The 22,652-nt window shown below is 48.2% G+C and overlaps 10 protein-coding genes across 10 annotated transcripts; 4 read left to right on the forward strand and 6 right to left on the reverse strand.

The window, feature by feature from the left end:
* Positions 1–317: 317 nt before the first annotated feature.
* F5891DRAFT_1186925 (D-isomer specific 2-hydroxyacid dehydrogenase) lies at positions 318–1,555 on the reverse strand (the record flags this gene model as incomplete). The annotated part of the gene is made up of 5 exons (XM_041366759.1): positions 318–548; positions 595–1,082; positions 1,134–1,356; positions 1,420–1,481; positions 1,531–1,555. The coding sequence occupies 5 exons, from the start codon at positions 1,553–1,555 to the stop codon at positions 318–320; spliced, it is 1,029 nt and encodes a 342-aa protein (XP_041227478.1).
* A 2,067-nt stretch (positions 1,556–3,622) lies between these two features.
* On the reverse strand, positions 3,623–4,894 carry F5891DRAFT_1277369 (uncharacterized protein; the record flags this gene model as incomplete). Its single annotated transcript, XM_041370266.1, has 4 exons — positions 3,623–4,551; positions 4,606–4,683; positions 4,741–4,829; positions 4,886–4,894. The coding sequence occupies 4 exons, from the start codon at positions 4,892–4,894 to the stop codon at positions 3,831–3,833; spliced, it is 897 nt and encodes a 298-aa protein (XP_041227479.1). The 3' UTR covers positions 3,623–3,830.
* A 1,960-nt stretch (positions 4,895–6,854) lies between these two features.
* F5891DRAFT_1163639 (phosphopantothenate-cysteine ligase) lies at positions 6,855–8,699 on the forward strand. Its single transcript, XM_041365326.1, is given in 6 exon segments — positions 6,855–6,875; positions 6,920–7,253; positions 7,273–7,405; positions 7,549–7,712; positions 7,766–7,885; positions 7,939–8,699. The coding sequence occupies 5 exon segments, from the start codon at positions 7,062–7,064 to the stop codon at positions 8,203–8,205; spliced, it is 876 nt and encodes a 291-aa protein (XP_041227480.1). The 5' UTR covers positions 6,855–6,875; positions 6,920–7,061; the 3' UTR covers positions 8,206–8,699.
* A 17-nt stretch (positions 8,700–8,716) lies between these two features.
* On the reverse strand, positions 8,717–10,192 carry F5891DRAFT_190746 (mitochondrial carrier domain-containing protein). Its single transcript, XM_041370847.1, has 7 exons — positions 10,020–10,192; positions 9,933–9,968; positions 9,779–9,871; positions 9,513–9,729; positions 9,200–9,456; positions 8,968–9,137; positions 8,717–8,917 (listed from the first exon to the last, which is right to left on the reverse strand). Exons 1-7 carry the CDS (start codon positions 10,071–10,073, stop codon positions 8,851–8,853), a joined length of 894 nt encoding a protein of 297 aa, XP_041227481.1. The 5' UTR covers positions 10,074–10,192; the 3' UTR covers positions 8,717–8,850.
* A 225-nt stretch (positions 10,193–10,417) lies between these two features.
* On the forward strand, positions 10,418–12,445 carry F5891DRAFT_949693 (uncharacterized protein; the record flags this gene model as incomplete). Its single annotated transcript, XM_041374898.1, has 2 exons — positions 10,418–10,661; positions 10,707–12,445. The coding sequence occupies 2 exons, from the start codon at positions 10,418–10,420 to the stop codon at positions 12,443–12,445; spliced, it is 1,983 nt and encodes a 660-aa protein (XP_041227482.1).
* Positions 12,446–12,548: 103 nt separating this feature from the next.
* Positions 12,549–13,071, reverse strand: F5891DRAFT_190781 (uncharacterized protein). The gene is made up of 3 exons (XM_041370848.1): positions 12,993–13,071; positions 12,686–12,920; positions 12,549–12,621 (listed from the first exon to the last, which is right to left on the reverse strand). Exon 2 carries the CDS (start codon positions 12,912–12,914, stop codon positions 12,717–12,719), a length of 198 nt encoding a protein of 65 aa, XP_041227483.1. The 5' UTR covers positions 12,915–12,920; positions 12,993–13,071; the 3' UTR covers positions 12,549–12,621; positions 12,686–12,716.
* A 1,001-nt stretch (positions 13,072–14,072) lies between these two features.
* F5891DRAFT_190852 (NUDIX hydrolase domain-like protein) lies at positions 14,073–15,983 on the forward strand. Its single transcript, XM_041370850.1, has 7 exons — positions 14,073–14,258; positions 14,316–14,910; positions 14,963–15,075; positions 15,123–15,219; positions 15,272–15,415; positions 15,468–15,555; positions 15,614–15,983. The coding sequence occupies exons 1-7, from the start codon at positions 14,248–14,250 to the stop codon at positions 15,883–15,885; spliced, it is 1,320 nt and encodes a 439-aa protein (XP_041227484.1). The 5' UTR covers positions 14,073–14,247; the 3' UTR covers positions 15,886–15,983.
* Position 15,984: 1 nt separating this feature from the next.
* On the reverse strand, positions 15,985–17,909 carry F5891DRAFT_190950 (glycoside hydrolase family 18 protein). The gene is made up of 4 exons (XM_041370851.1): positions 17,457–17,909; positions 17,258–17,403; positions 16,552–17,197; positions 15,985–16,497 (listed from the first exon to the last, which is right to left on the reverse strand). The coding sequence occupies exons 1-4, from the start codon at positions 17,679–17,681 to the stop codon at positions 16,318–16,320; spliced, it is 1,197 nt and encodes a 398-aa protein (XP_041227485.1). The 5' UTR covers positions 17,682–17,909; the 3' UTR covers positions 15,985–16,317.
* An 80-nt stretch (positions 17,910–17,989) lies between these two features.
* F5891DRAFT_190802 (CoA-binding protein) lies at positions 17,990–18,888 on the reverse strand. Its single transcript, XM_041370849.1, has 4 exons — positions 18,752–18,888; positions 18,571–18,701; positions 18,375–18,521; positions 17,990–18,321 (listed from the first exon to the last, which is right to left on the reverse strand). The coding sequence occupies exons 2-4, from the start codon at positions 18,664–18,666 to the stop codon at positions 18,139–18,141; spliced, it is 426 nt and encodes a 141-aa protein (XP_041227486.1). The 5' UTR covers positions 18,667–18,701; positions 18,752–18,888; the 3' UTR covers positions 17,990–18,138.
* A 1,076-nt stretch (positions 18,889–19,964) lies between these two features.
* F5891DRAFT_190965 (tryptophan synthase beta subunit-like PLP-dependent enzyme) lies at positions 19,965–22,650 on the forward strand. The gene is made up of 16 exons (XM_041370852.1): positions 19,965–20,327; positions 20,384–20,454; positions 20,513–20,558; positions 20,613–20,724; positions 20,781–20,794; positions 20,840–20,946; positions 21,009–21,014; positions 21,072–21,284; positions 21,332–21,425; positions 21,480–21,583; positions 21,634–21,716; positions 21,768–21,830; positions 21,883–22,035; positions 22,090–22,120; positions 22,186–22,190; positions 22,238–22,650. Exons 1-16 carry the CDS (start codon positions 20,105–20,107, stop codon positions 22,326–22,328), a joined length of 1,416 nt encoding a protein of 471 aa, XP_041227487.1. The 5' UTR covers positions 19,965–20,104; the 3' UTR covers positions 22,329–22,650.
* Positions 22,651–22,652: the final 2 nt, after the last annotated feature.

The raw sequence follows: 22,652 nt of genomic DNA on the forward strand, positions 1-22,652 counted from the left end.
TCCATTTTCGTGCGACTTCTCAGTGCCAATGAGCCCTGATCGAGGGAGAGCATGGCTGGAGAGTCACCGAGTGCGCAGGGTCCAGTGATACATGCGACAAAGATGAGTTATAATGGGGCCCGGGAGGCACGGGGTTTAACGTTCAAGTTAGCGCTGTCGAACCAGACTATAATGTTATTCTGATGAGGCTTCTTTGACAGCACTGAGGCTGAATGGCGTGGCTTGCAGTGATCAATATACAAGCCACGTTCTATCATTAGACGAGGGAAGGCAGTTGTTCCTTCTGTGCTATGCCTTGTCCGGCCTGCTGCTAGCGATTACAACATAGTTGAGTTGCCGATTTCCGTCCTCAGCTCAGGGACAATATTTTCCCCGATGCCACCCAGTACAAAAGCTTTCAAGTTTCCCAACGCTTGCAGTTCTTTTGCCCTCGATGACTCCGCTGATACTCCCCCAATATGCGGCAGAAGCGTACATTGCGGGAAGGTCAACAAGCGCGGATCTATGCGCGGTTCATCGGGGTATACATCCAAGCCGACTGATGAAAGCTGAAGGCTGTGAACAAAGACGACAAGACGATAGAAAAAGTGTTACATGACCGTCCCCCAGTGCTCGTATCATCGCCTCTTGGTCCACTATTCGTCCTCGTGACGTATTGAGAAGCACACTTCCCCGTCGCAGGGTCCTGATCTCCTTCTCTCCAATTATACCAGCTGTGGATTGGTTTAGAGGAACGTGTATGCTCAGTACGTCAGCCTGCTTGCACAGCTCCTCCAGGCTTGAGACATATTCGCACCAGTCTGGTACGGATTCTGCCTTCCTTCGTGAGAAGTATATGATGTGCATTGAAAAGGCGTGCGCAAGGCGAGCAAATCTCAGACCGATGCCACCCAAGCCGAAGATACCAAGCGTGCGTCCAGTAACGTCGTGAGTTTGCGCTGCATCACAGGGTGTCTTCCATGTACCAGAGCGAAGGGAACGTTCTGCCATCGAGAAGCGCCGCAGGCATGATATCATAAGGTATAAAGCGGTAGTAGCAGTAGCATCCTCGTTCGCTCTTGGAGTATTCGACACCAATATTCCTGGGGCAAATGCACGTTAGCAATAGTTATCTGACTGAGAGCGGACATTACCTCGTTCTTTGCAGGCTTGCACGTCAATTTCATCGTAACCACTGCTACTCTGAGCGATCCAGCGGACCTTGCTCGTATCGGCTAGAGCGTGAATTAATGGCGCGTCAAATTTTCCTATGACTGCAGAAGATGTGTTGCGCCTGTACAAGGCGACAGTCCCTTCATACGGCCCATTGGGCCCAAATGAGGAGAGGAAATGAGAACGAGATTCTGATACCAGATGCTGGAGAGGGAAAGGGATGATGGCACATAAGCTAGAGGTGCATTGAAAGGGAAGCCAACTTACTACAATTTCGGCGATCCCACGAAACATCTCCTCGAACTCATCTTGGACATACTCAATCTCACCTGCAACGCATTAGAGTCCAACTGATCATTGGATAAACCAGATACTGACCGCACACTAATACGCGGGGGAGCATTTCGGGTTATGCTGATTGTCACAAGCGTTGTGGGTGAGGACAAGACTCAGGAAACTGTTATCTTTCATTCATCTAACACGTGTTGAGAACATGGGACTAAAATAACTAATCGACATACCTTGCTAGATCACATTCCACTCGCATAATGAAAAGCTTGAAGGCAAATGAATTTGGGCACGATCATCATGGGCAAAAGGGGAGGAAAGGTTCGAAATTGATAATGGCGTGAAGTCGATGGAACTAGTCTACGCGAATTGAGCAGCGTGACTAACTGGGAACGGGTCGTCCTTAGTCAGTATATGATAGAATGGTCGCAGTATAAACGTACGTGAGCAAGCCACTAGAAAGTGAAAGCATCAAGGTAAGTGCGCTCGACAAAAATTGAATCTGCTTGCCACCCGTGGAGCATTAGCAAAGCGCCGAAACCAAGTCAATTATTAGCGATCCTTAGCGCACCTGTGAGCCCTGTATGGCAGTCTGCAGTAGGAGAAAACCCATTTAGAATCTTAATTTAGACCTAGTCCTGGTTGAACAAGGGCTCTTTAGTGCACCGCTAACAGTGAACACGCCGTGACAAATTTGTCCAAGACACTAAGATCATTGATTATGTAAGTACTAGTCCGTCCCTCGATCATATCTGCTTCAAGTCTCGAATCTCGTGCATATAAAACTCTCGGAATCGATTCTAACACGCCAACCTGAGCTAGCCTGCGTGCTGATGCCGTAGCTCTACGATGTATTAAACTCAGTACCTCTTCTCGCGACCCCTCCCTAATTCGAAAGCTGAACAGCAATAAGACTTCATAGCAATGAAAGGAGAAAAAACCATTACCTCTCTATCAGTCAATTGAACCAGGTGTCTCAGGTGTCTCAGGCATCTCAAAACGTGGGAAGAAGGCTAGGTATACTGATAGTCATGGAGGGATTCGGAAGCTGCTGGCGCTCAGCCAAAGCTGCATAGCATATCAGTATCACTCTCACCGACAAGAACGGCACGAGTCCTCAGTACTCACCATATTCTTCGGCCAATGTTGGTGTTGGATGTGATGCAGCAAGGGTAACAAATGTAACCAGTATGGTAAAAGTGAGTGCGAACTGCATGGTTGGAATTGAGAGTGGGTATTTGGATGCTATGGTCGAACTGACACTCTAGTCAAAATCGCGAGGGCTTTTATTCACCACAAACTCGGATGTATCGTAAGAACTAACGTTCAACTTGATCGGATACCTTCCGACTTAGCACTTACGAGGCATCCCTTACATTTTGGATCCGTGTCTGGTTAAAATGAGCTTCAGATCACTTCTCTTGCTGTCCGAATTATACTGATTATGGTGCTTTTACATAGTCATATATTGCTTTATTATCACTTTATATTCCAATGTGACGAAAGCCTTTCCTATATATTACGATATATAACGATATATGACAATATATATCTTCTTCTCTGATGCGCCCACTAGTACTACTAGGTAGGTACTTGGTCTTTAGGAACATCTCGACCCAATCAGATCTCATGAAGGTGAAATACATCGGAGACATTTCTAGAAGGTGACGTTAAGAGATAAACGTCAAAGTTCAGACTCTCTTACTGAATTGTGTCTCGGGAGTGCGATTCCATGGACCAACGTTAGCTACATCCTATCTGGTATGAAGAATCCTGGCTAGAGCAGACTCATATTGGGCATAAATGTAGTCCTTACCGTCTCAGTGTGTACGGGTTTGCAACCTTGTAAGCCCCGTGGCGCATAGGAAGTCTTGCAAGAGAATTCGGAATTGTAAATGTTGGACACGTCGTAACAAAGAGGCTGGGGTTACCTGCAAGCGAATCCGAATTTCAGATTTTGGGCCCGTTTGGCAGCCGCTCGATTCGTTTCCGTCCGTTTTGTTTTCGTTCAAACCGGCGGAAAAAATGTGTTCGACATACCACTTACAAGCATCTATTACTGTAATTGACGATAGGAAACGTCCGAAGGTGATCGGAACACTTGTTAGAATCAATAGAGTTTGGTAGCGGAGCATGACTCAGAGCGCTGAGAGCGTGAATCAAACTTGAAGCTTGAGGGGAAGGCAAATGTTTCAATTACAACTTGAAACGTGCTACATTGATAAAATAATGTATTGCTTTGACACCAAGAAGTGATAAATGAGATATACAAACAAGTATAAGGATGCAGAATCCGAGGCCATACATAAACAAGAAAAGCATCACCGACAAGGAAAGAAAAAGATCACAAATGATTTCCTCACGTCTGAAGATCATGAAAACTAATAAGGCTAATATTCATACCCTAGCATCTCCGAAGGGCGTCTCTGCATCAATTCAGGACACATGCATCCCTCAGTCCACCCGTTGGAGGTCCTCGCAGGTGGAGTATACATGGTGTAGTCGTCCGCGGTATCTGTTGAGCCGTATAAGACTCCCAATGATGAGTCGTAGATAGGTGGAGGGGGTCGGTATTGAGTGGATTTATGTTCGATGGGATGAGATTGCATGGGCCGAGGTGGCATGGGCCGGGGTGGCATGGGTTGCGACTGAATGGGTTGCAGTTGAATGGGCTGCGGTGACATGGACTGCAGTTGCATGGGTTGCAGTTGCATGGGTTGGGATAGCATGGGTTGCGACATGGGCTGCAGTTGCATGGGTTGCGGTAGCATGGGTTGAGATAGCATGTGCTGCAGTTGGGGTTGTGGTAGCATGGGCTGCGGTAGCATGGGTTGCGGTAGCATGGGCTGCAGTTGCGTGGCTTGAAGTTGGAGTTGGTATTGGTATTGGGAGAATGTATTGGGGGAAAGAGACTTTGCCGGGGGCTGGGGCTGTGCCGGGGGCTGGGATGACGGTTGAATCCCGCCTGACCCTTTCATGGAGGGGGCACCACGACCGCGGCGCAGAGGAACATACCCATGTTGTTTCTGGCGGTGGCGCGTGAAGCCGGCGGGGTCGTGGGTCTTGTAGTTACAATCATCGTGAGGACAGATGTAGCGTTGCTCGCCCGTACTAAAAAAAATGTTGACGAGGTGGAATCGATGATAGTGATGGATGAACACGTACTGCTTAGCAGAATGGACTTCATAGCTGACTTTCCTCTTTGTCGCAAAGTCGCAGCCGGGCCAAGTGCAGATATACCCACTGTATAAGCGAATGTGAGTGAGGTACGCTATATAGCATAGAGGAGAAAAAATGCACTCTAATGAATATGCGGCCTCGTGTCTCTTGAAGTCGATGAACCTGGTAAAAGTTGCGTTGCAGCCAGGATGAGCAGAGCAAATGTAGGTCTAAATATTCCGCGTCCGAGTCAGTCTTCAAGTTAGTGCACGAGGATTAGGCCTACCTTAGACATGATTGGTGATGGGATAAGATGAGTGGTGGTGCTACTTGATTCTGTCCGAGGTGGATATATGTTTCAACTCTGGGTGATGATGGCACTGGGGAGGTATTGGGGGAGGTATATAAACGATTCCCGACTGTGGTCGTTCCACTGTGCTTTGTGGTAGACAGCCGTTTGTGGCGTTCGTACAGACGCTTTGTGGAGGTCACTAGTGGATGTGGACCATGGAATACGTGAGTGCATAGTCCTTGAAGCAACCACATCGGTTTGAAAGCTTCAATCTGTTACAGCGTTGGATGAACATCAGGATCGAGTTATTTGCCAGAGATAAATTATACGGATGGCGCTCAACTTGACGTGAATAGTTGAGTAAAGACTGAGATTACTTGACACCGAGGTTTGGCAGGGTTTTGGAGGTCTTTGTCGTAGTGCCCGGCCTGGGCCATGCAACACCCGATCAATCCCTTGAGTCACTCGTTGCTTTACATGTCCAAGCAGAGTGCTTTGAGTCCTTGTGAGGGGACGCCTAGGCATGACCGGACGAAAGTTGTCATTTCAGCGATTCAGCGATAAGATGGTCGAGGGAATGAGATCGGACACTGGATTAATAGAGTTCGTATAGGTCAGTGCATTCCATTGCTACTAATGTTAGACAGTACGTCGACATAATGAGGGAACTTGTCGAGTCGGTTGACATCCTCGTATGAATGTAAGTATAAGTGAATATCAGGAAAAGATGCAACACAACGTACTAGCAAGTTCCAACGTCCAAGTATGCCCGAGTTCCTAAGTTGTGCCTTTTCTTAAGACTCTGTTAGTTACTGCAATAAAGGGATGACACCGCTCAGTGTGAGGGCGCAAACATCGTACAAGTCAGTCACGGCGCTGACCGATCCGATCCAGTAATCACATGCTCATTCGACACGCGCTTCATGATGAAGTTCACCACTGCTCGCTGTAACGTACAGCGAGCATGGCGATATTCTCGAAACCGCTCAACCTTAATGAACTATTTCGACACCAGTCATAACGGCGACCATTGCCTGTTCTGATCGCAACAATTCTCATTCTTCAGTCTAGACTGTTTAAACCCTTTAAGAACAAGTCAAGCAGTACACCAACGCACAGTCAAAGTGAGCTTGCCATCGACCATCAGGGAAAACATTTTGCCAAGCGCTCATAATCAAGTTCCAACCAATGAAACCACTACAATCGCCTACGAGCACTTGCCAACACGTCTTCCTGAACACAGGCACTAGCATCCGTGTGCTGTTCGAGTAAGGATGATAGAGTATGAGGGAGCAGAGGTGTCAATCTTGGTAGAGGCTCAGGGACCGGATGACTCGGAGTGAAAGGGCCCTTTGACTGATAGGAAATAAATAAAATCAGTATGCCAGCGCGATCCAAATGCACGGTATTCACAGAACCTTCGCCCGAATCTGCCGAGTCCCTGCACTAGCTATGATTTCCACTGGTAGTGCAGCCTGTGAGTGTTTGAGTGGTTGGCATTGGATGCGATGCCGCAGTGACATAGGCTAATTTCTCCGCTTTGCACGCGCTTTTGCCGCCAGACGCTTTTCGTGAAGCTATACGAACTTCTCGTAGGCACGGCGGGCTCTGGTGCGCACTGTGCCTCGTCAGACGAATAGCATCAACATTATGAGCTCCACACGCATCACAATCGTATTCAATGGGTGCGCGGCGCTAAGGGGGCATGACGCGTGACGGCCGAAGTTAATGGTTTGGGTAAGCTGATGGTGCTGGTCACCTGCTGGAAGTAAATACAGAACGGTAGTCACGGTTGAAAGGCTTGATGAGATAACTTTGACTGCCGCAAGCAAATTTTGGAGTCCACGGCCCGAGCCGCTGCTGGTGCCTAAGTATGTATTGCAAGATGATCGCAAATGTCACAAGCGACTTACAATCCTCAGACAATATGATTGCACGAGGTCAACATAATGCGAAAATGTTGCAATGTCACTGGGTGGTAGAGGTAAGACATGGTAACTACTGCCGAACATGCTTGATTGTCTAAAGATAGCAACCACCGATGGAAATTGCGCGTGGCTTTTCCTGATGACGCTGTTCACTTTCCGCTGGTAAATGCGACTCCAGGACTGGGTCTTCCATTTGTGCACCAGCTCCGTTCGCCCCTGCGAACGCTCTACTCGCCTTGTTGATGAGATTGCACTGTGCAGGGTCTCCTGGTTCGCGCAGGATGTCTAATACAACATATGAACTACAGAAATTCTGTGCTGAGTCGTACTTTGAAACACAACCACAACCTCCTTCACTCGTCGCCGACATAAAGGGCGTTCACGAATTTACCCAACGGCAACGACAGGCTAATTTATCCGTCGTACTTGTAACGGTGAGAGTCATTATCACAGGTGCTCGCGTCATGCTCTGCTAACCATCATGCAGGTACCCGAGATGCGATATCTGCCGAATATTTCCTGAAAGCTGGTTATGGCGTCATATTCGTGCATCGCCAGTTCAGCCTGCAACCTTTCAGTCGACGTTGTTCCCACTCGACCAACCCATTCCTCAACTTTCTCGAGATTGATGCTGCATCACTGTCATCCTCGACTATCGACTCGGCATTCCCGTACTCAAATGACCCTCTACTTACGACACCAACACCGCAAATCACTTTAACTACAAAGTAGTGTATGCCCAAGGAACCCTACTCATGGTCTCGTTCGTTACCATGAACGAATATCTTTGGTTACCGCACGCAGTCAGTAGAGCGATGAGTGTCTCAGGAAGAAAGGTGACGTATCATCTTGCTACCGCTGTCAGTGATTTCTTCCTACCGCAGCAGAGATTGGTAAGTGATCACACCCTGTCTCGGAAAACGATTTCGACAATACCTACGGTCAGTCGGAACATTGGATACAATCTAGAAAGGGCAATCTGTCCACAGAAATGGATCAAGTACCGAAGATATTAAAGCCACTTGTGTCAGAGCGGAACCCAGAAGGATTCATTGTGTTCTTCAAGGTATGCTCACTTCACTTTTTTTACGTTGTCATTTGATCGACACATTTTCCCAGCTGGAAATTGACGAGACAAACGTGATTCCGAAAGCTCAACAGGCGCTTGAGCGCTATGGGCACCAGGTGGTGATCGGAAACGATCTCCATCACCGCAAGTATCGAGCTGTGTTGACATCTCCCATGGCGAAGGCAAACGCTACAAAGAAACTGGATGACGTCGTTGTATCTCAACCGAAATATGCGGAATTTTGGATAGAAATTGATTTTCATCAACCGTCCAACCATCCCAAAGAAATAGACGAAGACAGCGTTGCAATTGCTTAAACGCTATAATGCATGGACCGAGGGCTCATGAGCAGGCAGAGGAATATGGTATCATTCAGAAGACCATCTCGTTCGAATTGTCCTATGCTGCAACCTGGGATAAATACCCTCTTTGAACCCTTACGTATCACGAAAAATATATGTCGAGGCAGATCACTGGCAGTGTCAACACTCAGATGCGAGGGTGGGGACTGCTGGACGACCTCAATCGTGACAACAACAGTGGTTTTGGTCTGTCCGGTGTATCGTAAGTATCATATGTCGTCTAGCTTATCGAGGAGGTGGCACTTGCTAAATACCATATTTCATCAACGTTGGAGTCGTCGGCAAATTTCAACTAACCTCGAGCTGTCAACGAGTGTCTCCTCTGCGTGGTAGTGTCTCCTCTGCGTGGTAAGTACAACCTTACTCACGACACTCGCATGCACTGTTTTGTTACATTGACCGAAATAATCATTGTGATCGTCAAAATGTACATTCCTGTGCCACACCATAGTACCGACTGAGATATAGACACAGGGAAACTCGTTTGTTTGCATATTATTGATCTAGTCCGATCTAAAATATGAGAATATGAGCGGACTGATCCAACAGTGTGACCACCGAGCGTCTCGCATTGACGTGTAGGAGATGAATCCTCAATAATTATGAATACAGCAGTCTGCTAGCCATCTCGAATCCAAGGAATGTCGCCCCGTTCGCAAATGGTGAACTGATCGAGCAATGAGTTCGTGAAGCATTTCCGAGGAATCAAATGCGTACCGAATCAAAGTGGGCCCCAAACCACGTGTAAATGCGCTGATTCCCTCGCTTCTCCAAACTTTCCGCACACAATCCCGTGCCGAAGCATATTTTTGTCCAGTAGACGGGGTAAATCCGTCGGTCTGCATTCTAGATTTGATCATGTCTATAGGGTATATCACTGCCCAAAGCTGTCGCAGAATTAGCTCAATGTACACGCGAACATGCACTGGGTAGAGGGCATGGAACTTACTGCGTATCCAGCTGCTGCGCCATACAGAATAGAGTTCATAGGGTTGATCTGGTCCCGTCGTATTCCCTTTTGGGTTATTTCGCGTTGTACAAGCTTTTCGTATGCCAAGAAATAGACGCCATAGCCTGTCGCTTCACGTAGAAAGGTGACAGCTTGTCCTTTAAATAGTCCAGAAATGCCGTGTTGTGAGACAATTTGTTTCATTGCGTTAAATGGACCCTTGTATATTGGATTAGTATTTGACTGCGTCTGCAGACCTGAAGAAAAGGTCAAAAGCCGAATACTAGTCATACATGCAACACATATGACTCACGAATGCGAATGTGCTCCACTGGACCAGAGACTACGCCATTAGCAAGCCCTGCCGCAACCCCAGCAATGACCAGCTGCCCCCCACTCAACATCTTCCCTTCTTCTCCCCCTTCACCTCTAGCGAGATTCTGAACCGTGAATATGCGCTTTGCATACTCGAGGACTCCAAATTGTATCGATACACAGACACCGATTCCCAGCAATGGCGTTAAAGTGCCCTAACAGAATGATGTGAGAAAGAACGGTAAAGAGTGACAAGAGCATCACCTTATAAAACGCCAGAGGCCCTTCATTTTTCAAGATACCGCCAGCGCAATGCAGCATGCCACTGTAAGTGCCCTTTGCCGAAGTTTGCATGCGCTGAGGAAGAGTCATAATGTGTACGCAAGTATACTTGCTTGGATTTTATAGCCACTCTCACCACTTTCACGATGTCGAAGGGTTGTCCAACAAGGACCTAATACGCGGATTGAGTCGACACGTAGCATTGAGCCTATTTTATACATACCTGAGCTATCCCTCCAGCCGTTCCAGCCGCAAGGTCCTTGATCGTGTTCGACATTTGCGACTGGCTATTCCTGAGGGAAAATTAACCCAAAGTGTGACTTTGAACCGTTGGAACTTGAGGTAATCGGCTGGCAATTATACAAATTGCGGAGTTTCACACAAGAGCATTTGCCGATTACTAGCGCGGACATAACTCCCACTTACTAGCCAGCTCATTGCCACGAATATGATACGTAGAGACAGGTCTCGCCAAGTCAGTAAGATGGACAGTTGGCTACGTTAATAATAAATCGATGAAGTTCGGTACTTATGTAGATGCTTGCTCTGGTTTGTACCCGACCAACATCATAATCATATGACCTTCCACTAAGCATCTCATCTCGGTACCTAGTACTTATTATGACTGAACCTAGATCCAACCAAATTGACGCGACAGCGAGCTCGACCACTAAACAAACTGGAGATGAGGAGGTAGATGAATGGGTTGAAGAGGACGAAAATTATGATGATGATGACTACGATGATGGAGAGGAAGAAGCGGAGGAAATTGCGCGTCGGTTGAAGGAACAGCTATGGGCAGACATCAGCAAAGCGCAGGCAGACCGCGTAAATGTCACTACGACAACATCAACATCAACTCCTGGTGCACCACTACATAATGGTGTTCCGTCTGCGGTTCCTTCTGCAGTCCCGATCACACAACCTCCTTCCCAACCATCTATGTCGTCCAAGAAGGAAGAGGCCGCCTTGAAGACGATGGGGAACGTGCTGAACATTGCAGGGAAGGATCCTCTGGTTCACTCAACTCTAGCATCTGCGGTCGTTCCTGGTGCAGGCAACAGCGTTCTGGAAATACTCAATCACACAGTCGCCGCTGGAACAATTTCCAAAGACCTCGCAAAATCACTCAGCATGACCCTTGTATCTTTGGCTCGCTCCGACGCTCTTTTTGCCGTACTGCGTCATTCTAATGCGCCTGCACTACAGCTGGATAAAGGCAAGAGGAAACGCGATGAGACTGAAGAAGAACAGCGGAGGAACGAGCCACGAGCCTTCAAACGGCCAACTTTCGCACATGGCCATTTACAGAGCCAGATAATAGACGCAGTTCGCGTGGTATCAGAAACTCTAGCCTCCCATCCACCTTCCAACGGCCCGCCAGATCCGTCGATCATATCCTCAATTCAGCTACAGTTACATCAAATATTTCTTTTTGCGGTCACCTCTTCTGCGAGAGGAGGGCCTGAGACAAACGCCTTACAGGAGATCAGTGGACTCATTCAGGTGGTTGGAGTCCTAAGTGGTAGTCCCATCGGCCCCACCGCTGTCCCACCGAACGCTCATATGCAACCCCCTGACGTGTCAATGTATCCTCCCCGCCCATGGATACCGCCGGGAACTGGCCCTCAGCCTGTCCCGTTCAGCGACATTGGTACCGCAGTATACCCCTGCCTGGTGCCAGGTTGCCGCAAGATTTTCGCGCGATTGTTTAACCTACGAGCGCACCAACAAGTACACGCAGTGCACAGGCCATATCGCTGTGCTGCATGTCCTGCCTCGTTTGCCCGAAATCATGACCTGAAACGACATGCCAAACTACACGACAAGACGGGGTATCAGTGTGCTGGTTGCTACAAGTTATTCTCGCGGCGTGACGCAATAAAGAGGCACAAAAATAGCAGCGCAACTCGTGGTGGCAAAGGGGAGGCATGCGTCAACGCGGCAATCAAAGAAGTCGAACTGGACAAGGAGAGTGGGGATGATGCACTGCGGGAAGGTCGACGGACACGGATGTGGGCTGATATTGTGACTCATTCCGTGGCCTCTACAGCAAGTTACGGAACGTTTGGTGATGATTGGGGTCCAGAGGAAGGGGAAATGGATGTCGGCGTCATCGGCCATGCACAAGAAGCTGTGCTCAGTCTTCACAAAACGCTGCAATCACACGTGTCCAGCGCGCTGGGAACAGCGGTGGATCATGATATTCCATCAATGCAAGTTGATCCGGCTGGAAGTCAAGCAACTTTGGCTAGCGTCATCGCTAGGGCCCAGCTACAAAATATGCCGGCCTCTCAAACTCAACAAGATAATTCAGCGGTGAGCGCTGCCAATCATAGCATGGCCGAATCGCAGCTTTTCCCTGTGGACGACGGATGTGGCGCTCCGAATAATGATTGTCTTGTTCCAATCGCGGACAGTGCAACTGTTTCTGCACCGCCGCTATCACTGTATGGTCTTTCGGAGGAACAAGCGCGACTGTTGGAGCAGGCAATCGCTAATGCTGCGTCTGCAGCTCAAGCACAGGCGGAAGCAGAGGCTGCGTTGGAGGAACAGGAAGAGGACTATGAGGAGGACTGCGATGAGGACGATGGTGAGGAGACAATATCAACTGTTGGAACCGAGGTCCCTTCAACGTTAGGACAATAATATTGTTTATGTATTGTCAGTGCGTCAAGTACGTATCAATCTCTGACAATGAGTACTATAGCTTTCTGTCACCCAGGCATGTCCGGCAGCCTTCAGCCTGTCTGTAATGCATCTATCTAATCGTACAATTGATATCGTCCAAAGTAATGAATATATGTACACAGAATGCGAAGAACCTGAGTGGCGATGGCATGACAGCAACGTGAGTAACGAACTGAATTAATGGAGGTCGCCGCTTACTGTCAATAGTCATGCCGCCAAGATACGGACCCTAAATCTTTCCCCGTGGTTTATGTGACCGGGGTGCTGTGTAGAGCTCTTTGCGTTTTGCCTCTGCTTGCCGCCAAAATTCTTGACTTTGCGGAGACTCGCGTCGCCACGCCTCCGCGATGACTTGAGCGGGCGATAAGTTTGCGCGACACATAGACCCTGTATTCCCATCTTGTTTTGGGCGGGGGTCGGACGTCATCGCATTCTAGAATTCAGAAAACATACGAGTTCAGGAATCCGAAATACAGAAGAAACCGATGTAGCAAAATTGGCGTACGGCAGCTCAAGGTTCAAACAGGTGGGACTCCGACATGGACAGGAACCGGGTGATTGGACTTTTATACAAGGTTTGGTTAGTGGACCAAATCTTATTTCCTTCCGTCTGCGGGAGCGCTTCGATTCTCGAGGTAGACCAGGGGCAAAGCCACCATTGTTGTTCGCCCTATATGGAAGGATGAAAGCGGGCGGATAGACCACCGGACGGTATTTCTAGGCCTTCTGCGATGAGCGCAAGACTTCGCGTAGTAGCCGAAAATGGGTAGGGAACAAACGAATTTCCGTAAAAGGCAGTTTCAAGGCGGACGGCGCACGTAACTTTCATGGATTGAGCGCTGTGTTAAAACGCCTCGGGCAAATTGGATCATGACATGTCATGGCTGAAGTGACGTGCATTGTCTTGAAGGTTTACAGGGTGAGAGAATGGCTTGCCTCGTGTTTGAATGTGCATGTGAGCTTTGAGTCGGATTGGAGGAGAACGAGTCAGGGGGGCCAGCCAAACAGGGTCACCCACGAGTGTGGCAAACGCGGCATAGCAGCGGTGAATAGCCTGGGTGTCAGGGACATATTGCTCAGCCAACAAGGCACTGTCCGTTCTGATTGGAGTGCCAACCACCAAGCTTTGACCGGTTCATAGGCACAGGAAGCACGGAGAAGAAGCACTCTACTTCGAAATCACCTCGAATCTGGTGGCAAGAAGTGACTCGCATGCATTGTAACCCAAGTATGGGAAGATCAATGTACATTGTACGACCTCATCTTCGGAACATATGCGTGAATTGTGCAGAAAGAAGATAAGATTGGCAAGTACCTGCAACTTGAACACAAAGGACTTGAACACGCGCTCGCAGTTGCGGAAGCCCGAATAGAACCTACAGTAAGGTTCGATGTGACTCCTGCCATCATGATGGGCGGCCGCCACAGTAGCTTAGCCTAGTTCCGGGGAATGGAAGACTGAAGTTATGGAATGCGGGGTAAATTGACGTTAGTAGCAGGACCACAACAAGGTATTACAATTTTATGGTCTATCGTTTGGTCCGAGTAGCGGCACCAGTGTGTCCATCAAGTTTGTGTGGCCACAGGTTGTGTTCTCGAGGGGGACTCGGAAATAGGGACCCGTGTCCAATCATGATGCCACGCGTGACCCTGCCGTAACTTCAGCTTAGCGAGCACTGATGCACTAGAACTCACGTACTTGTATTACTGAAATCTCTTCCATTGTCTGACTGCCTTCCTGAGCACTGCACATTGTCAGGATGGCCGAAGCGTCAGTGTCATGATTTACATACATGACAGCATCCCTCTGATGGATTTGGTTTCCCAGATTTACGAATTTCCTTGCCGGATCACCTCTCAATCGTCTATCATGGCTGAGGACATCTCATTCATTCCTCAATGCAGTCGTCGTCTCGCCTGCTACGAGGTGGATCTTATTCAATGGGGGCCAGCCACTTGTCGCTTCTCATACTGGTACACAGAAACGAAGTCTGGCGTTGTTGACCACCGAGGACGTTAGGCCCTTGCTCGGTGCCGAACCATTCTTCGGTCAGGGCGAGCAGGAAGGGCAACTTTGCGCATCTGATTTATCCGTTCTCGAGGCTGCCCGAGTCCGTGGTCCATCAATAGTATTCCTTGGTCTGAAAGAGACGGAAAATTCGGGAAATGCTCTCCCATCTTCCGAATTCAAAGATCCCCATTCTGCTGTTGCGAAACTCACTGGAACCCCTTACTTTTCCGCGGATGTCGCAGACCTCGATGAGAGCAAGGTCAATGAAGCCATAGAGAACACCGAGCTTGCAAAGGATGGGTCGACACTGACTTTTGTGGAGCCACGCGCAGCGATGTCAAGTCTTGACGCGTATACTGCAGCGATCTTTGCGGAGGCTCGGAGCATGGTAGATTGGAACCAAAGAAACAAGGTATGTGCTAGTATTTGCAGACAGAAACCTTGACGGAAATGTGACGATCTAGTTCTGTCCTGCTTGCGGTTCGCCCGTATATTCCTTGTGGGCTGGATGGAAGCTGAGCTGTACGTCTCTACTTCCCTGGGCCGATAACACGGACAGGAAACCTTGTCCCTCCGGGTTCGTTCCAATACTGTATAGGAAACAATCACTCATATGACATGAAGGCGAGGGCTGCATAATTTTGCTCATCCTCGGACGGATCCCGTCGTAATCATGCTCGCCATAGATGAATCAGGAGAGAAAGTCCTCCTCGGGAGAAATGTGAGCATACCGATCTTTGATCCAGGCTGGTTTCTAACTTAGCCCCAAACAGAAAAAATTCCCCGGTCAATTCTACTCCGCACTTGCTGGCTTCATAGAGCCTGGCGAGTCCTTCGAGGATGCCGTCAAGCGGGAGATGTGGGAGGAAGCCGGAGTGAAAGTCTGGAACGTCCGATATCACTCTGGACAGCCTTGGGTACGTTAACTCTGCACAACAGAATTCCAACCTATCAACCCCGGCATTTTAGCCCTATCCAGCCAACTTGATGGTCGGCTATTATGCGACCGCTGATTCTTCTGCGCCAATCCGTATAGATTTAGATAACGAACTCGAAGGTCAGTCGTTTACTGTAGAAACGTCGATGTCGAAGTCTGACTCGGGGATATCCCATAGATGCTCGGTGGTACACCAGAGAAGAAATTCTCGCTGTCTTGAGACATTCTAGTGGAACTCAATTCTCTCGCCGTGACTACAAGAAGATCGCAGAGATCCAAGATGGTCCCGATAACAACCCCGCATCAGCGAAATCAGAACAATCTGTCGAAGTTAATAACAACGACGAGCCGCCGTTCAGGATACCCCCGCCAACCGCCATCGCAGGCGTTCTCATTCAGCATTGGGCAGAAAAACACCAATTCCAGAAGTGGATGCGAACAGGTCTGTAGTCAATGATCGGCGAACAAGTAGAAGAATGACATAGAAGTAGATCTAGAAGTTAGACATATAAATAGATGTGGGATGCACATGGTTCAATCTATTCATTTGGAAGAGAAGGGAGACTGCCACGAAAGTTACCATTGCAGGGTAGAGTCATCGGAGAACACACTGAGATTGGGAAATATTTACAATACGAGTTCGAATAGGAATCAAGAACTCACTAAAGAATTAAACTAACTACTCAAACTGTAAGGTGACTGTAACTATGTAACGAAAGATGCAGCGGCAGTCGCGTACTGAACAAAGGGAAAGTCATTTCAGACAACTAATATAATACTGGAAAAGACCGTGATTGCGATCAAGTATGAAACGAACGTAGTGATCCATGTCAACGAATGTGATCCGGCACCGTAGTTCCAGACAATAAAGTGAGTAGTGGTCTAAGAACACTCCGAAGCATCGATAATAGAGTCGAGGAGCATATCTTTGTAATCGCCGCCCGCCTCCCACATCGCGAAACCGCGCAGCTTGGTATCCTTAATGTATTTGCCCTTGACAGCAAATGATCGGACGTTGTCAAAGGAAATCATGACTTGTGAGGTCTCGTTGTACACATATGGCTGTACAAGCAACGAAATGAGCGCTCTTCATTTAGGGTGGAAGAACATATTTACCGTCTGACTGCAAGTGTCATATCTGTAGTAGATACCATCAGCAGGCACGCCTCGTTCGGTGAGGAAACCGTTGTCAATGAGGCCCCAGAAATTGAAAGTGCCACCTTGGGCCTCGTAAACGCCACAGACGTCAACAGAACCGGTGTTATCCCATGCATCACCCAAGGGCTGGTTAGAGGCATTATAGGCGGGGTATGCAGCCAGCTTCTTCGTGTAGGACTCGAATGCGTCAGAGGGAGGAACGCTGAATGAGTGACCGTAGGCAGCGACACCGAGTACGATCTGGTTGGCTGGCATCCCTGCGTCCGTCCAAGTCTTGACTGCAGAAACTGCAGAACCCTGTTGGTTGGCGGACGCGGCGCAGGAGTCGTTCAACGGTGCGTTAGGCCCTACGGTCGGGAACCAAGAACCCCAAACGTCGTAATTCATCACTGCGACATAATCGAGGACTTTCGCAAACCCAGTGGCGTCTGTCAAAGGGTGTCCAGCAGCATCGAAGAAGGGTCCTAGTCCTACGGCGGCCGAGAGGGCGAGCTTTTTCGCTTTTGGGTTTTGGCGAAGCTCTTGGAGGAATGCGAGGAAGTTTGCCGTGTCGTTCGCGCTGATAGTGTTACAGCCGATTCCCTGATCGTTCGGGGACTCCCAACTGTTGGCAAAGGACGACTTAGGTCAGCGTGTAATGCCGGAGTCATAGGAAGTAACCTACTCGAATTGGACGCCATCGAGGTTGTACTTTGAAGCAAAATCTACCACAGTTTGGACAAACGCCGTCCGGTTTTTGGCACTGGCAAGGTTAGAAGAGAACCAAATACCCCCAGTCCAGCCTCCGATAGCAATATGGGCCTCGACACCCTGCGCGTGGGTTAGACATTAATTGCAGGAGCGACAAATTCTTGTTTGCTCACATGTGCATGGGCCTCAGAGACAAATTGAGGGAGCAACTCGCCATCAGAGTCTGTCAGGCTCAGACTAGTGACGTCACGAGTTGTTTCTCTAAGAGAAACAGACATGATTGCGTCAACTGAAGCTATTTGTGTTTGCGCCAATACAGGTAGCTCACGCAAATGAGTAGTACAGCGTGTTGTACTTGTTCCAGCTAACTGAAGAGAGCGGGAATCCTTCGGTCGCATGCCATCCGCCGTACCAAGTTGCGACGACGGGCTTAGTGGAACGGGCGGCAATGGAACGGGCGTCAAGCGGGCTGGCGCTTACATTAATATTGGTCAGCGCAAGAAGAAATAAAAAGAAGGTGGATAGCATGACGAGGGAACTCGATAGCCTGAGAACCATTGAGACCGCGGAGACAACTTCTTATAGCGTTTCCGTCATCTTGATTTATTAGCTCGTGCGGAACTAGATGGCAATTTACGTGGTTGCAACTGTGCAGTCGGACTGCCCCGCGGATGGATGATCTTGCGGTATGAGTGCCTCGGACTCTAGTATCGTGGAAGCGGCCACTCGATCGGACTTGCCGGTGATCGTAGACCATGACCCCGTGCGATGATCTGCCAGGATGCGGAAAAAGGTAACTTCATAGGGCAATATTAATGATAGTTCATTCATGACCATATCAGATCAGTCCGAATCTCATAACATTGACTGTAAGGCCCCGTCACCATCTCTCAGTATACATTCCCCTTCGAAAAGCACACGGTCAGACATCCCGTTGTCTTTGATGTACTGAACGCAGGCAACGTCAGTTGCTCCTGGTTGGCACCAGACAGCGGGAATCGAAAGTTCCTTGATTTGTTTGAGCAGATTGATGGTAATCTTGCCAAAGACGGATTCAGTAGCGACGCTGAACGTGGCAACACGCTACTGACCTTGGCAGGCGTTATGATGCTCACTGACGTTTCGGTCGGGTTCGGAAGGTCAATTAAAGACCGTATGGTCTTTATACCCTCCAACTCGTCGTTCGACGGGTGGACCGGGGTTACTGGCCTGTTCCGTTGGATATACCATTGCAGGACCTATGAACAATATTGTCATGTCTACGACAAATATTGAAATAAGGAGTACCTTTGTGCCGAACTTTGACCGGTCTGTAGAGGCGCCGACCACAGCATAGTGCGGAAATGACAAAAAGAGCTTTTGCTTTTGAATGGTGCTTGCCATGATGTTGAGAAAGAAAGCTTAGATGGCTAAAGTCACTGTGAGACTGTGAGTAACGTGTGTCTTCCACTGCTCGACAAGGAAATACATTATCCATTTATAGCCGTTGTGACGCATGCATGCAGATAGTTGGCTTTCATTTCGTGCTTATGCTTGAACGTTCTGAACTCTTGTAGGAGCTGAAAATTCACAGTATAACAAAGAAGGAACAGTCGCCTTGCTTATATTCGGTCCCTAGGGGAGACTAATACACGCAGCAGGACGTGGAAAATATACCAACGGCCTTGAATAGCATTGATCCCTACACATTCCTGCAAAGACAATCAAATCAGAGGAATAGGATACGGCGTGTATAGAAATAAACATTTTAGCCTAATATTTACCGAGTCACCGATGATTAAATGGCTGTGACAGAGACGCGAGGAAATTCCGAAGGTCGTGTGCACCATATTGCTGGCGGCATATCGTTGGAGTGTGCCATGGCCACGGAATGACCCACTGCCGAAACTTTGAAAGCAATGGTTGCTAAAGGCGCGGGACAAACAGAAAGACCGGACGATGTACGAGGTGGGTGATTCCGAGCAAAGCAATCCATACTATCTATCAAAAAAGGTGGGTTGGCGAGGAAAGGTGCAAGGCACACGTTGTAACATTTCTGGTTTGTTAATTTCTGTGGGACGAACTTGAGCAAGGTAGAAACGGAACAGAGAGGACCGAGGTGCGCGTACTACTTGTCATGCGTTGTGAGGAGAAAAAAATCAGGCCGCCTCACAACGCAACTTGATCCGTGGACAGTCACTGAACCTGGTTTACGAGGTTATTTTTTATTCTTCCCGTTGAAGATCTAGATGGTATTTTGCAGGACCCGAGTCTTCGCCACAAGGTTCAATTGATGCAGAGCCGTGGGAGTGTCGCGCACGGACCAGGTCGAAAAGATATATAAGCCATGCATGCAAATGATGAATTCCTTAGAACATACTCAGCTAGGATCTATTTTATAGAAACTAACTCGAGTCTCGCATGTTTACACATGCCACATTCTTCAAATCCACTCGATGACATCCGCGCTCTCTCGTTCGACAGAGAACATAGCTTCGCGTTTACGTGGGGTTTCGAGGACGTTTGGTTCTGTCCTTCGCGCGACTGCTTGCAGTCTAGCGAAACGGAGCCAACGAGTTGAGCGTCTGTCTGATGGATTTCTATTTGTATCATAGCAGTTTTGTCTACAATACAAATTTATTTGAATTCCATGCATGTTTGTGATGTCAAACTTTTGAAGCTTTGCTGGAGAGCGATGTTCATTATGTATCATCGTTCCTGGAATAGCACCTGAAAATCTAGTGTATGCCACGCAAATGCCAGGTGTTACAGGTCATGACCGTCATGTACAGTCGATTATAAGTTTGAGCACGTATTTCAAGGACTTGGTTCATTTCATGCCATGAAACTTTTCGAATTAACTTTACCTCCCTGGTATTCCAACGCAGTTGTTCGTCATATTACGTTCGGCATCCTCATCGGGTTTACTCTGTCTGTAACATCAACGTCCATATCATCATATTGGCGCTCCCGACGACGTCAAAGCCTTTTGCAGGAGCAACACAAGTCTCGACCAATTGAGTTGAGAAGCCATGAAGTTGTATATGGTGTCACTGGGTTGATAGGTATGTCTCTTGGCCGTTTGACTGTTCTTCCACAACATTAAAGCTTGAACGTCCAGGAAATACGCCTTTGGTGAGGATCGACTCATTGAGTGATGCTTTGGGAGTCGAGATTCTTGGAAAGGCAGAGGTATGTGTCGAGTTAGAACATGTCCCTTCAATGTTCCCAACTTTGCGGCAATTCACAGTTTCTGAACCCTGGAGGAAGTGTCAAGGACCGAGTTGCTCTGCGCAGTGAGTTTGTTGCGCAGAAATCGACCTAAAACTCAATATCTGACGGATATCAAGTAATCGAGGACGCGGAACGACGAGGTTTGCTGCACCCTCACACTGGATCCCGCATCTTTGAAGGCACTGTGGGATCTACTGGCATCTCGATAGCAACGATAGCCAAGGCAAGGCAAGTGACCCTAGTTCTGGTGCGAGAACGTCGTGTCTGATGACATGATATTGCAGGGGATATGATACAAGTAGGAAAATTCCTCGAACTGTTGAATCCATCTCACGTTTCTTAGCGATTATCATGCCGGATGATGTTGCCCTGGAGAAGATTAATGCGTTACAAGCCCTTGGAGCTGATGTCCTGCGTGTTCGTCCTGCGAGCATTGTTGACAAAAAACAGGTGCGAGCTCATACCGTGGTCGCCATTTCATTTATTGACCAGAATCGGCATGATAATCGCAGTATGTGGTGAGCAATTTATGTCGAGGAAAGGCACGCAATGAATATTCACAAATCTGCAAAAAGAATATCGCTAGGCGAGCGGCCATCGAATTCGGACGATCAGATATAGGGAAAGGCTTAGAGAACGCTCATAAAAGCCACGAGCTCCATACAGGTTCTGCATCTGTAGTGGTCACGACTACATCGTCGCACGTTAATGCAGAAGGCAGCACCGATGACCCGCTGGGTGAAGATCTGCTAAGCAAACCAAGAGGCTTCTTTGCCGACCAATTCGAGGTGCTCACCTTGATAAATAAATGCTAGCTGAACTCACATATACATAGAATCGCAGTAACTTTGAAGCCCATTACGACGGGACTGGTCCAGAAATCTGGTGTCAAACTAATAGTCATGTCGATGCATTTGTATCTGGAGCAGGTGCGCGTATATTATGTTCAAGTTGTCCAGTTTTTTTAATGCTATATGAACCAGGAACGGGCGGAACGATCGCAGGCATTGGACGATTCCTCAAATCGATGGATGAGGAGGTGCAAGTCGTCCTAGCGGACCCAGAAGGCAGCGGGCTTTATAACAAGGTCGAAGCTTGTCGTTGTCAGCTGCCCGATTTTCTCTCATACTCCTTCAGGTCAAGCATGGCGTATTATACGACCGCAGAGAAGCTGAAGGAACAAAACGAAGGCATCAAGTTGACACAGTAGTCGAGGGAATGTGTGTACGCCAGCATCATTTTTCATTTCCCCTTCTGACCTGTATCTCCAGAGGTATCAACCGGATGACAAACAACATCGACCTTGCGATACCGATCATAGATGACGCGTTCCGGTGCGTTGAATATTTCATCTCCAAGCTCAATGGAAGCTCATTGACGATGCAGGATAACTGACGTGGAAGCGGTTGCCATGTCCCGATACCTCGTTCAAAACGATGGCCTATTTCTGGGCTCCAGCAGCGCCTGCAATCTGGTGGCATGCATCAAATTCGTAAAGAAAAAGGGATGGCGGGAAGGTCAAACACTTGTCACGATCTTGTAAGTTTCCCTGGACACCCGCGGAATGAATGATGTGATTAAATATCTTCCCAGATGCGACTCTGGCAACAGACATTACTCCAAGGTGAGTGTATGGTATCTGGCAAGATAGAATGCTCCCTAATGCGTTTATGCTTGGGTTGTTGTCAGTTCTGGTAAGAAAACGTCTTGTTTGGTTGGAGAAATGTTGACATCTGTGTAGGAATGATGATTACTTGCGTAAAGCTAACATCCCGGTCGACCACAGTATCATTGACGATCTAATCGCCCAACCAGCTGGTTCTGGAGTCTAAAATCTCAATAATGAATCCATAAGTTGCATGTAGTAAATAATGTATGCGAGTGCTATGGTACAAATGCTACTTGATAAAGCAAACGGCGGGTAAAGATAGCAGGGACGTCAAATTGAAGGCCAAAGTGGGGCAGATATGCTAGGTGGTGAGTGGTTGGGCATTGGTCTGTGACCAAATCCGTTTTGACTAATGGACAGATTCCCTGTTGCGGGAGGATGTGGTGAAATGCGTGGAGTGTCCTTGGATGGAGATACGCTCAGTGATGTATGGGAGATGCCGTTTACACTAGAGAATCTTGTCAGTATGCAGCTATAAGAGAGAAAA

Source organism: Suillus fuscotomentosus (genome assembly GCF_016647785.1).
Source record: "Suillus fuscotomentosus strain FC203 chromosome Unknown F5891scaffold_19, whole genome shotgun sequence".
Lineage (NCBI taxonomy): Eukaryota > Fungi > Basidiomycota > Agaricomycetes > Boletales > Suillaceae > Suillus > Suillus fuscotomentosus.

Bases quoted from the DNA above. Each gene is read 5' to 3' on its own strand.
- F5891DRAFT_1163639 (XM_041365326.1), top strand. From the start codon at position 7,062: ATGAGATTGCACTGTGCAGGGTCTCCTGGTTCGCGCAGGATGTCTAAT. The intron at 7,406-7,548 runs GTTCCCACTCGA...TTAACTACAAAG, and splicing joins GCAACCTTTCAGTCGACGTT to TAGTGTATGCCCAAGGAACC. The intron at 7,886-7,938 runs GTATGCTCACTT...ACATTTTCCCAG, and splicing joins GATTCATTGTGTTCTTCAAG to CTGGAAATTGACGAGACAAA.
- F5891DRAFT_190746 (XM_041370847.1), bottom strand. From the start codon at position 10,073: ATGTCGAACACGATCAAGGACCTTGCGGCTGGAACGGCTGGAGGGATA. The intron at 9,969-10,019 runs GTATGTATAAAA...TCCGCGTATTAG, and splicing joins CGGCTGGAGGGATAGCTCAG to GTCCTTGTTGGACAACCCTT. The intron at 8,918-8,967 runs GTACGCATTTGA...TTGCTCGATCAG, and splicing joins TTGGGGCCCACTTTGATTCG to TTCACCATTTGCGAACGGGG.
- F5891DRAFT_190781 (XM_041370848.1), bottom strand. From the start codon at position 12,914: ATGACGTCCGACCCCCGCCCAAAACAAGATGGGAATACAGGGTCTATG.
- F5891DRAFT_190852 (XM_041370850.1), top strand. The intron at 15,220-15,271 runs GTGAGCATACCG...AGCCCCAAACAG, and splicing joins AAGTCCTCCTCGGGAGAAAT to AAAAAATTCCCCGGTCAATT. The intron at 15,416-15,467 runs GTACGTTAACTC...CCGGCATTTTAG, and splicing joins ATCACTCTGGACAGCCTTGG to CCCTATCCAGCCAACTTGAT.
- F5891DRAFT_190950 (XM_041370851.1), bottom strand. From the start codon at position 17,681: ATGCGACCGAAGGATTCCCGCTCTCTTCAGTTAGCTGGAACAAGTACA. The intron at 17,404-17,456 runs GTGAGCAAACAA...ACCCACGCGCAG, and splicing joins TCTCTGAGGCCCATGCACAT to GGTGTCGAGGCCCATATTGC. The intron at 16,498-16,551 runs GTAAATATGTTC...TTGCTTGTACAG, and splicing joins ATGACACTTGCAGTCAGACG to CCATATGTGTACAACGAGAC.
- F5891DRAFT_190802 (XM_041370849.1), bottom strand. From the start codon at position 18,666: ATGGCAAGCACCATTCAAAAGCAAAAGCTCTTTTTGTCATTTCCGCAC. The intron at 18,522-18,570 runs GTACTCCTTATT...TATTGTTCATAG, and splicing joins GGTCAAAGTTCGGCACAAAG to GTCCTGCAATGGTATATCCA. The intron at 18,322-18,374 runs GTCAGTAGCGTG...GTCTTTGGCAAG, and splicing joins GCATCATAACGCCTGCCAAG to ATTACCATCAATCTGCTCAA.
- F5891DRAFT_190965 (XM_041370852.1), top strand. From the start codon at position 20,105: ATGAAACTTTTCGAATTAACTTTACCTCCCTGGTATTCCAACGCAGTT. The intron at 21,717-21,767 runs GTGTGTACGCCA...CTGTATCTCCAG, and splicing joins GACACAGTAGTCGAGGGAAT to AGGTATCAACCGGATGACAA. The intron at 21,831-21,882 runs GTGCGTTGAATA...TTGACGATGCAG, and splicing joins ATCATAGATGACGCGTTCCG to GATAACTGACGTGGAAGCGG.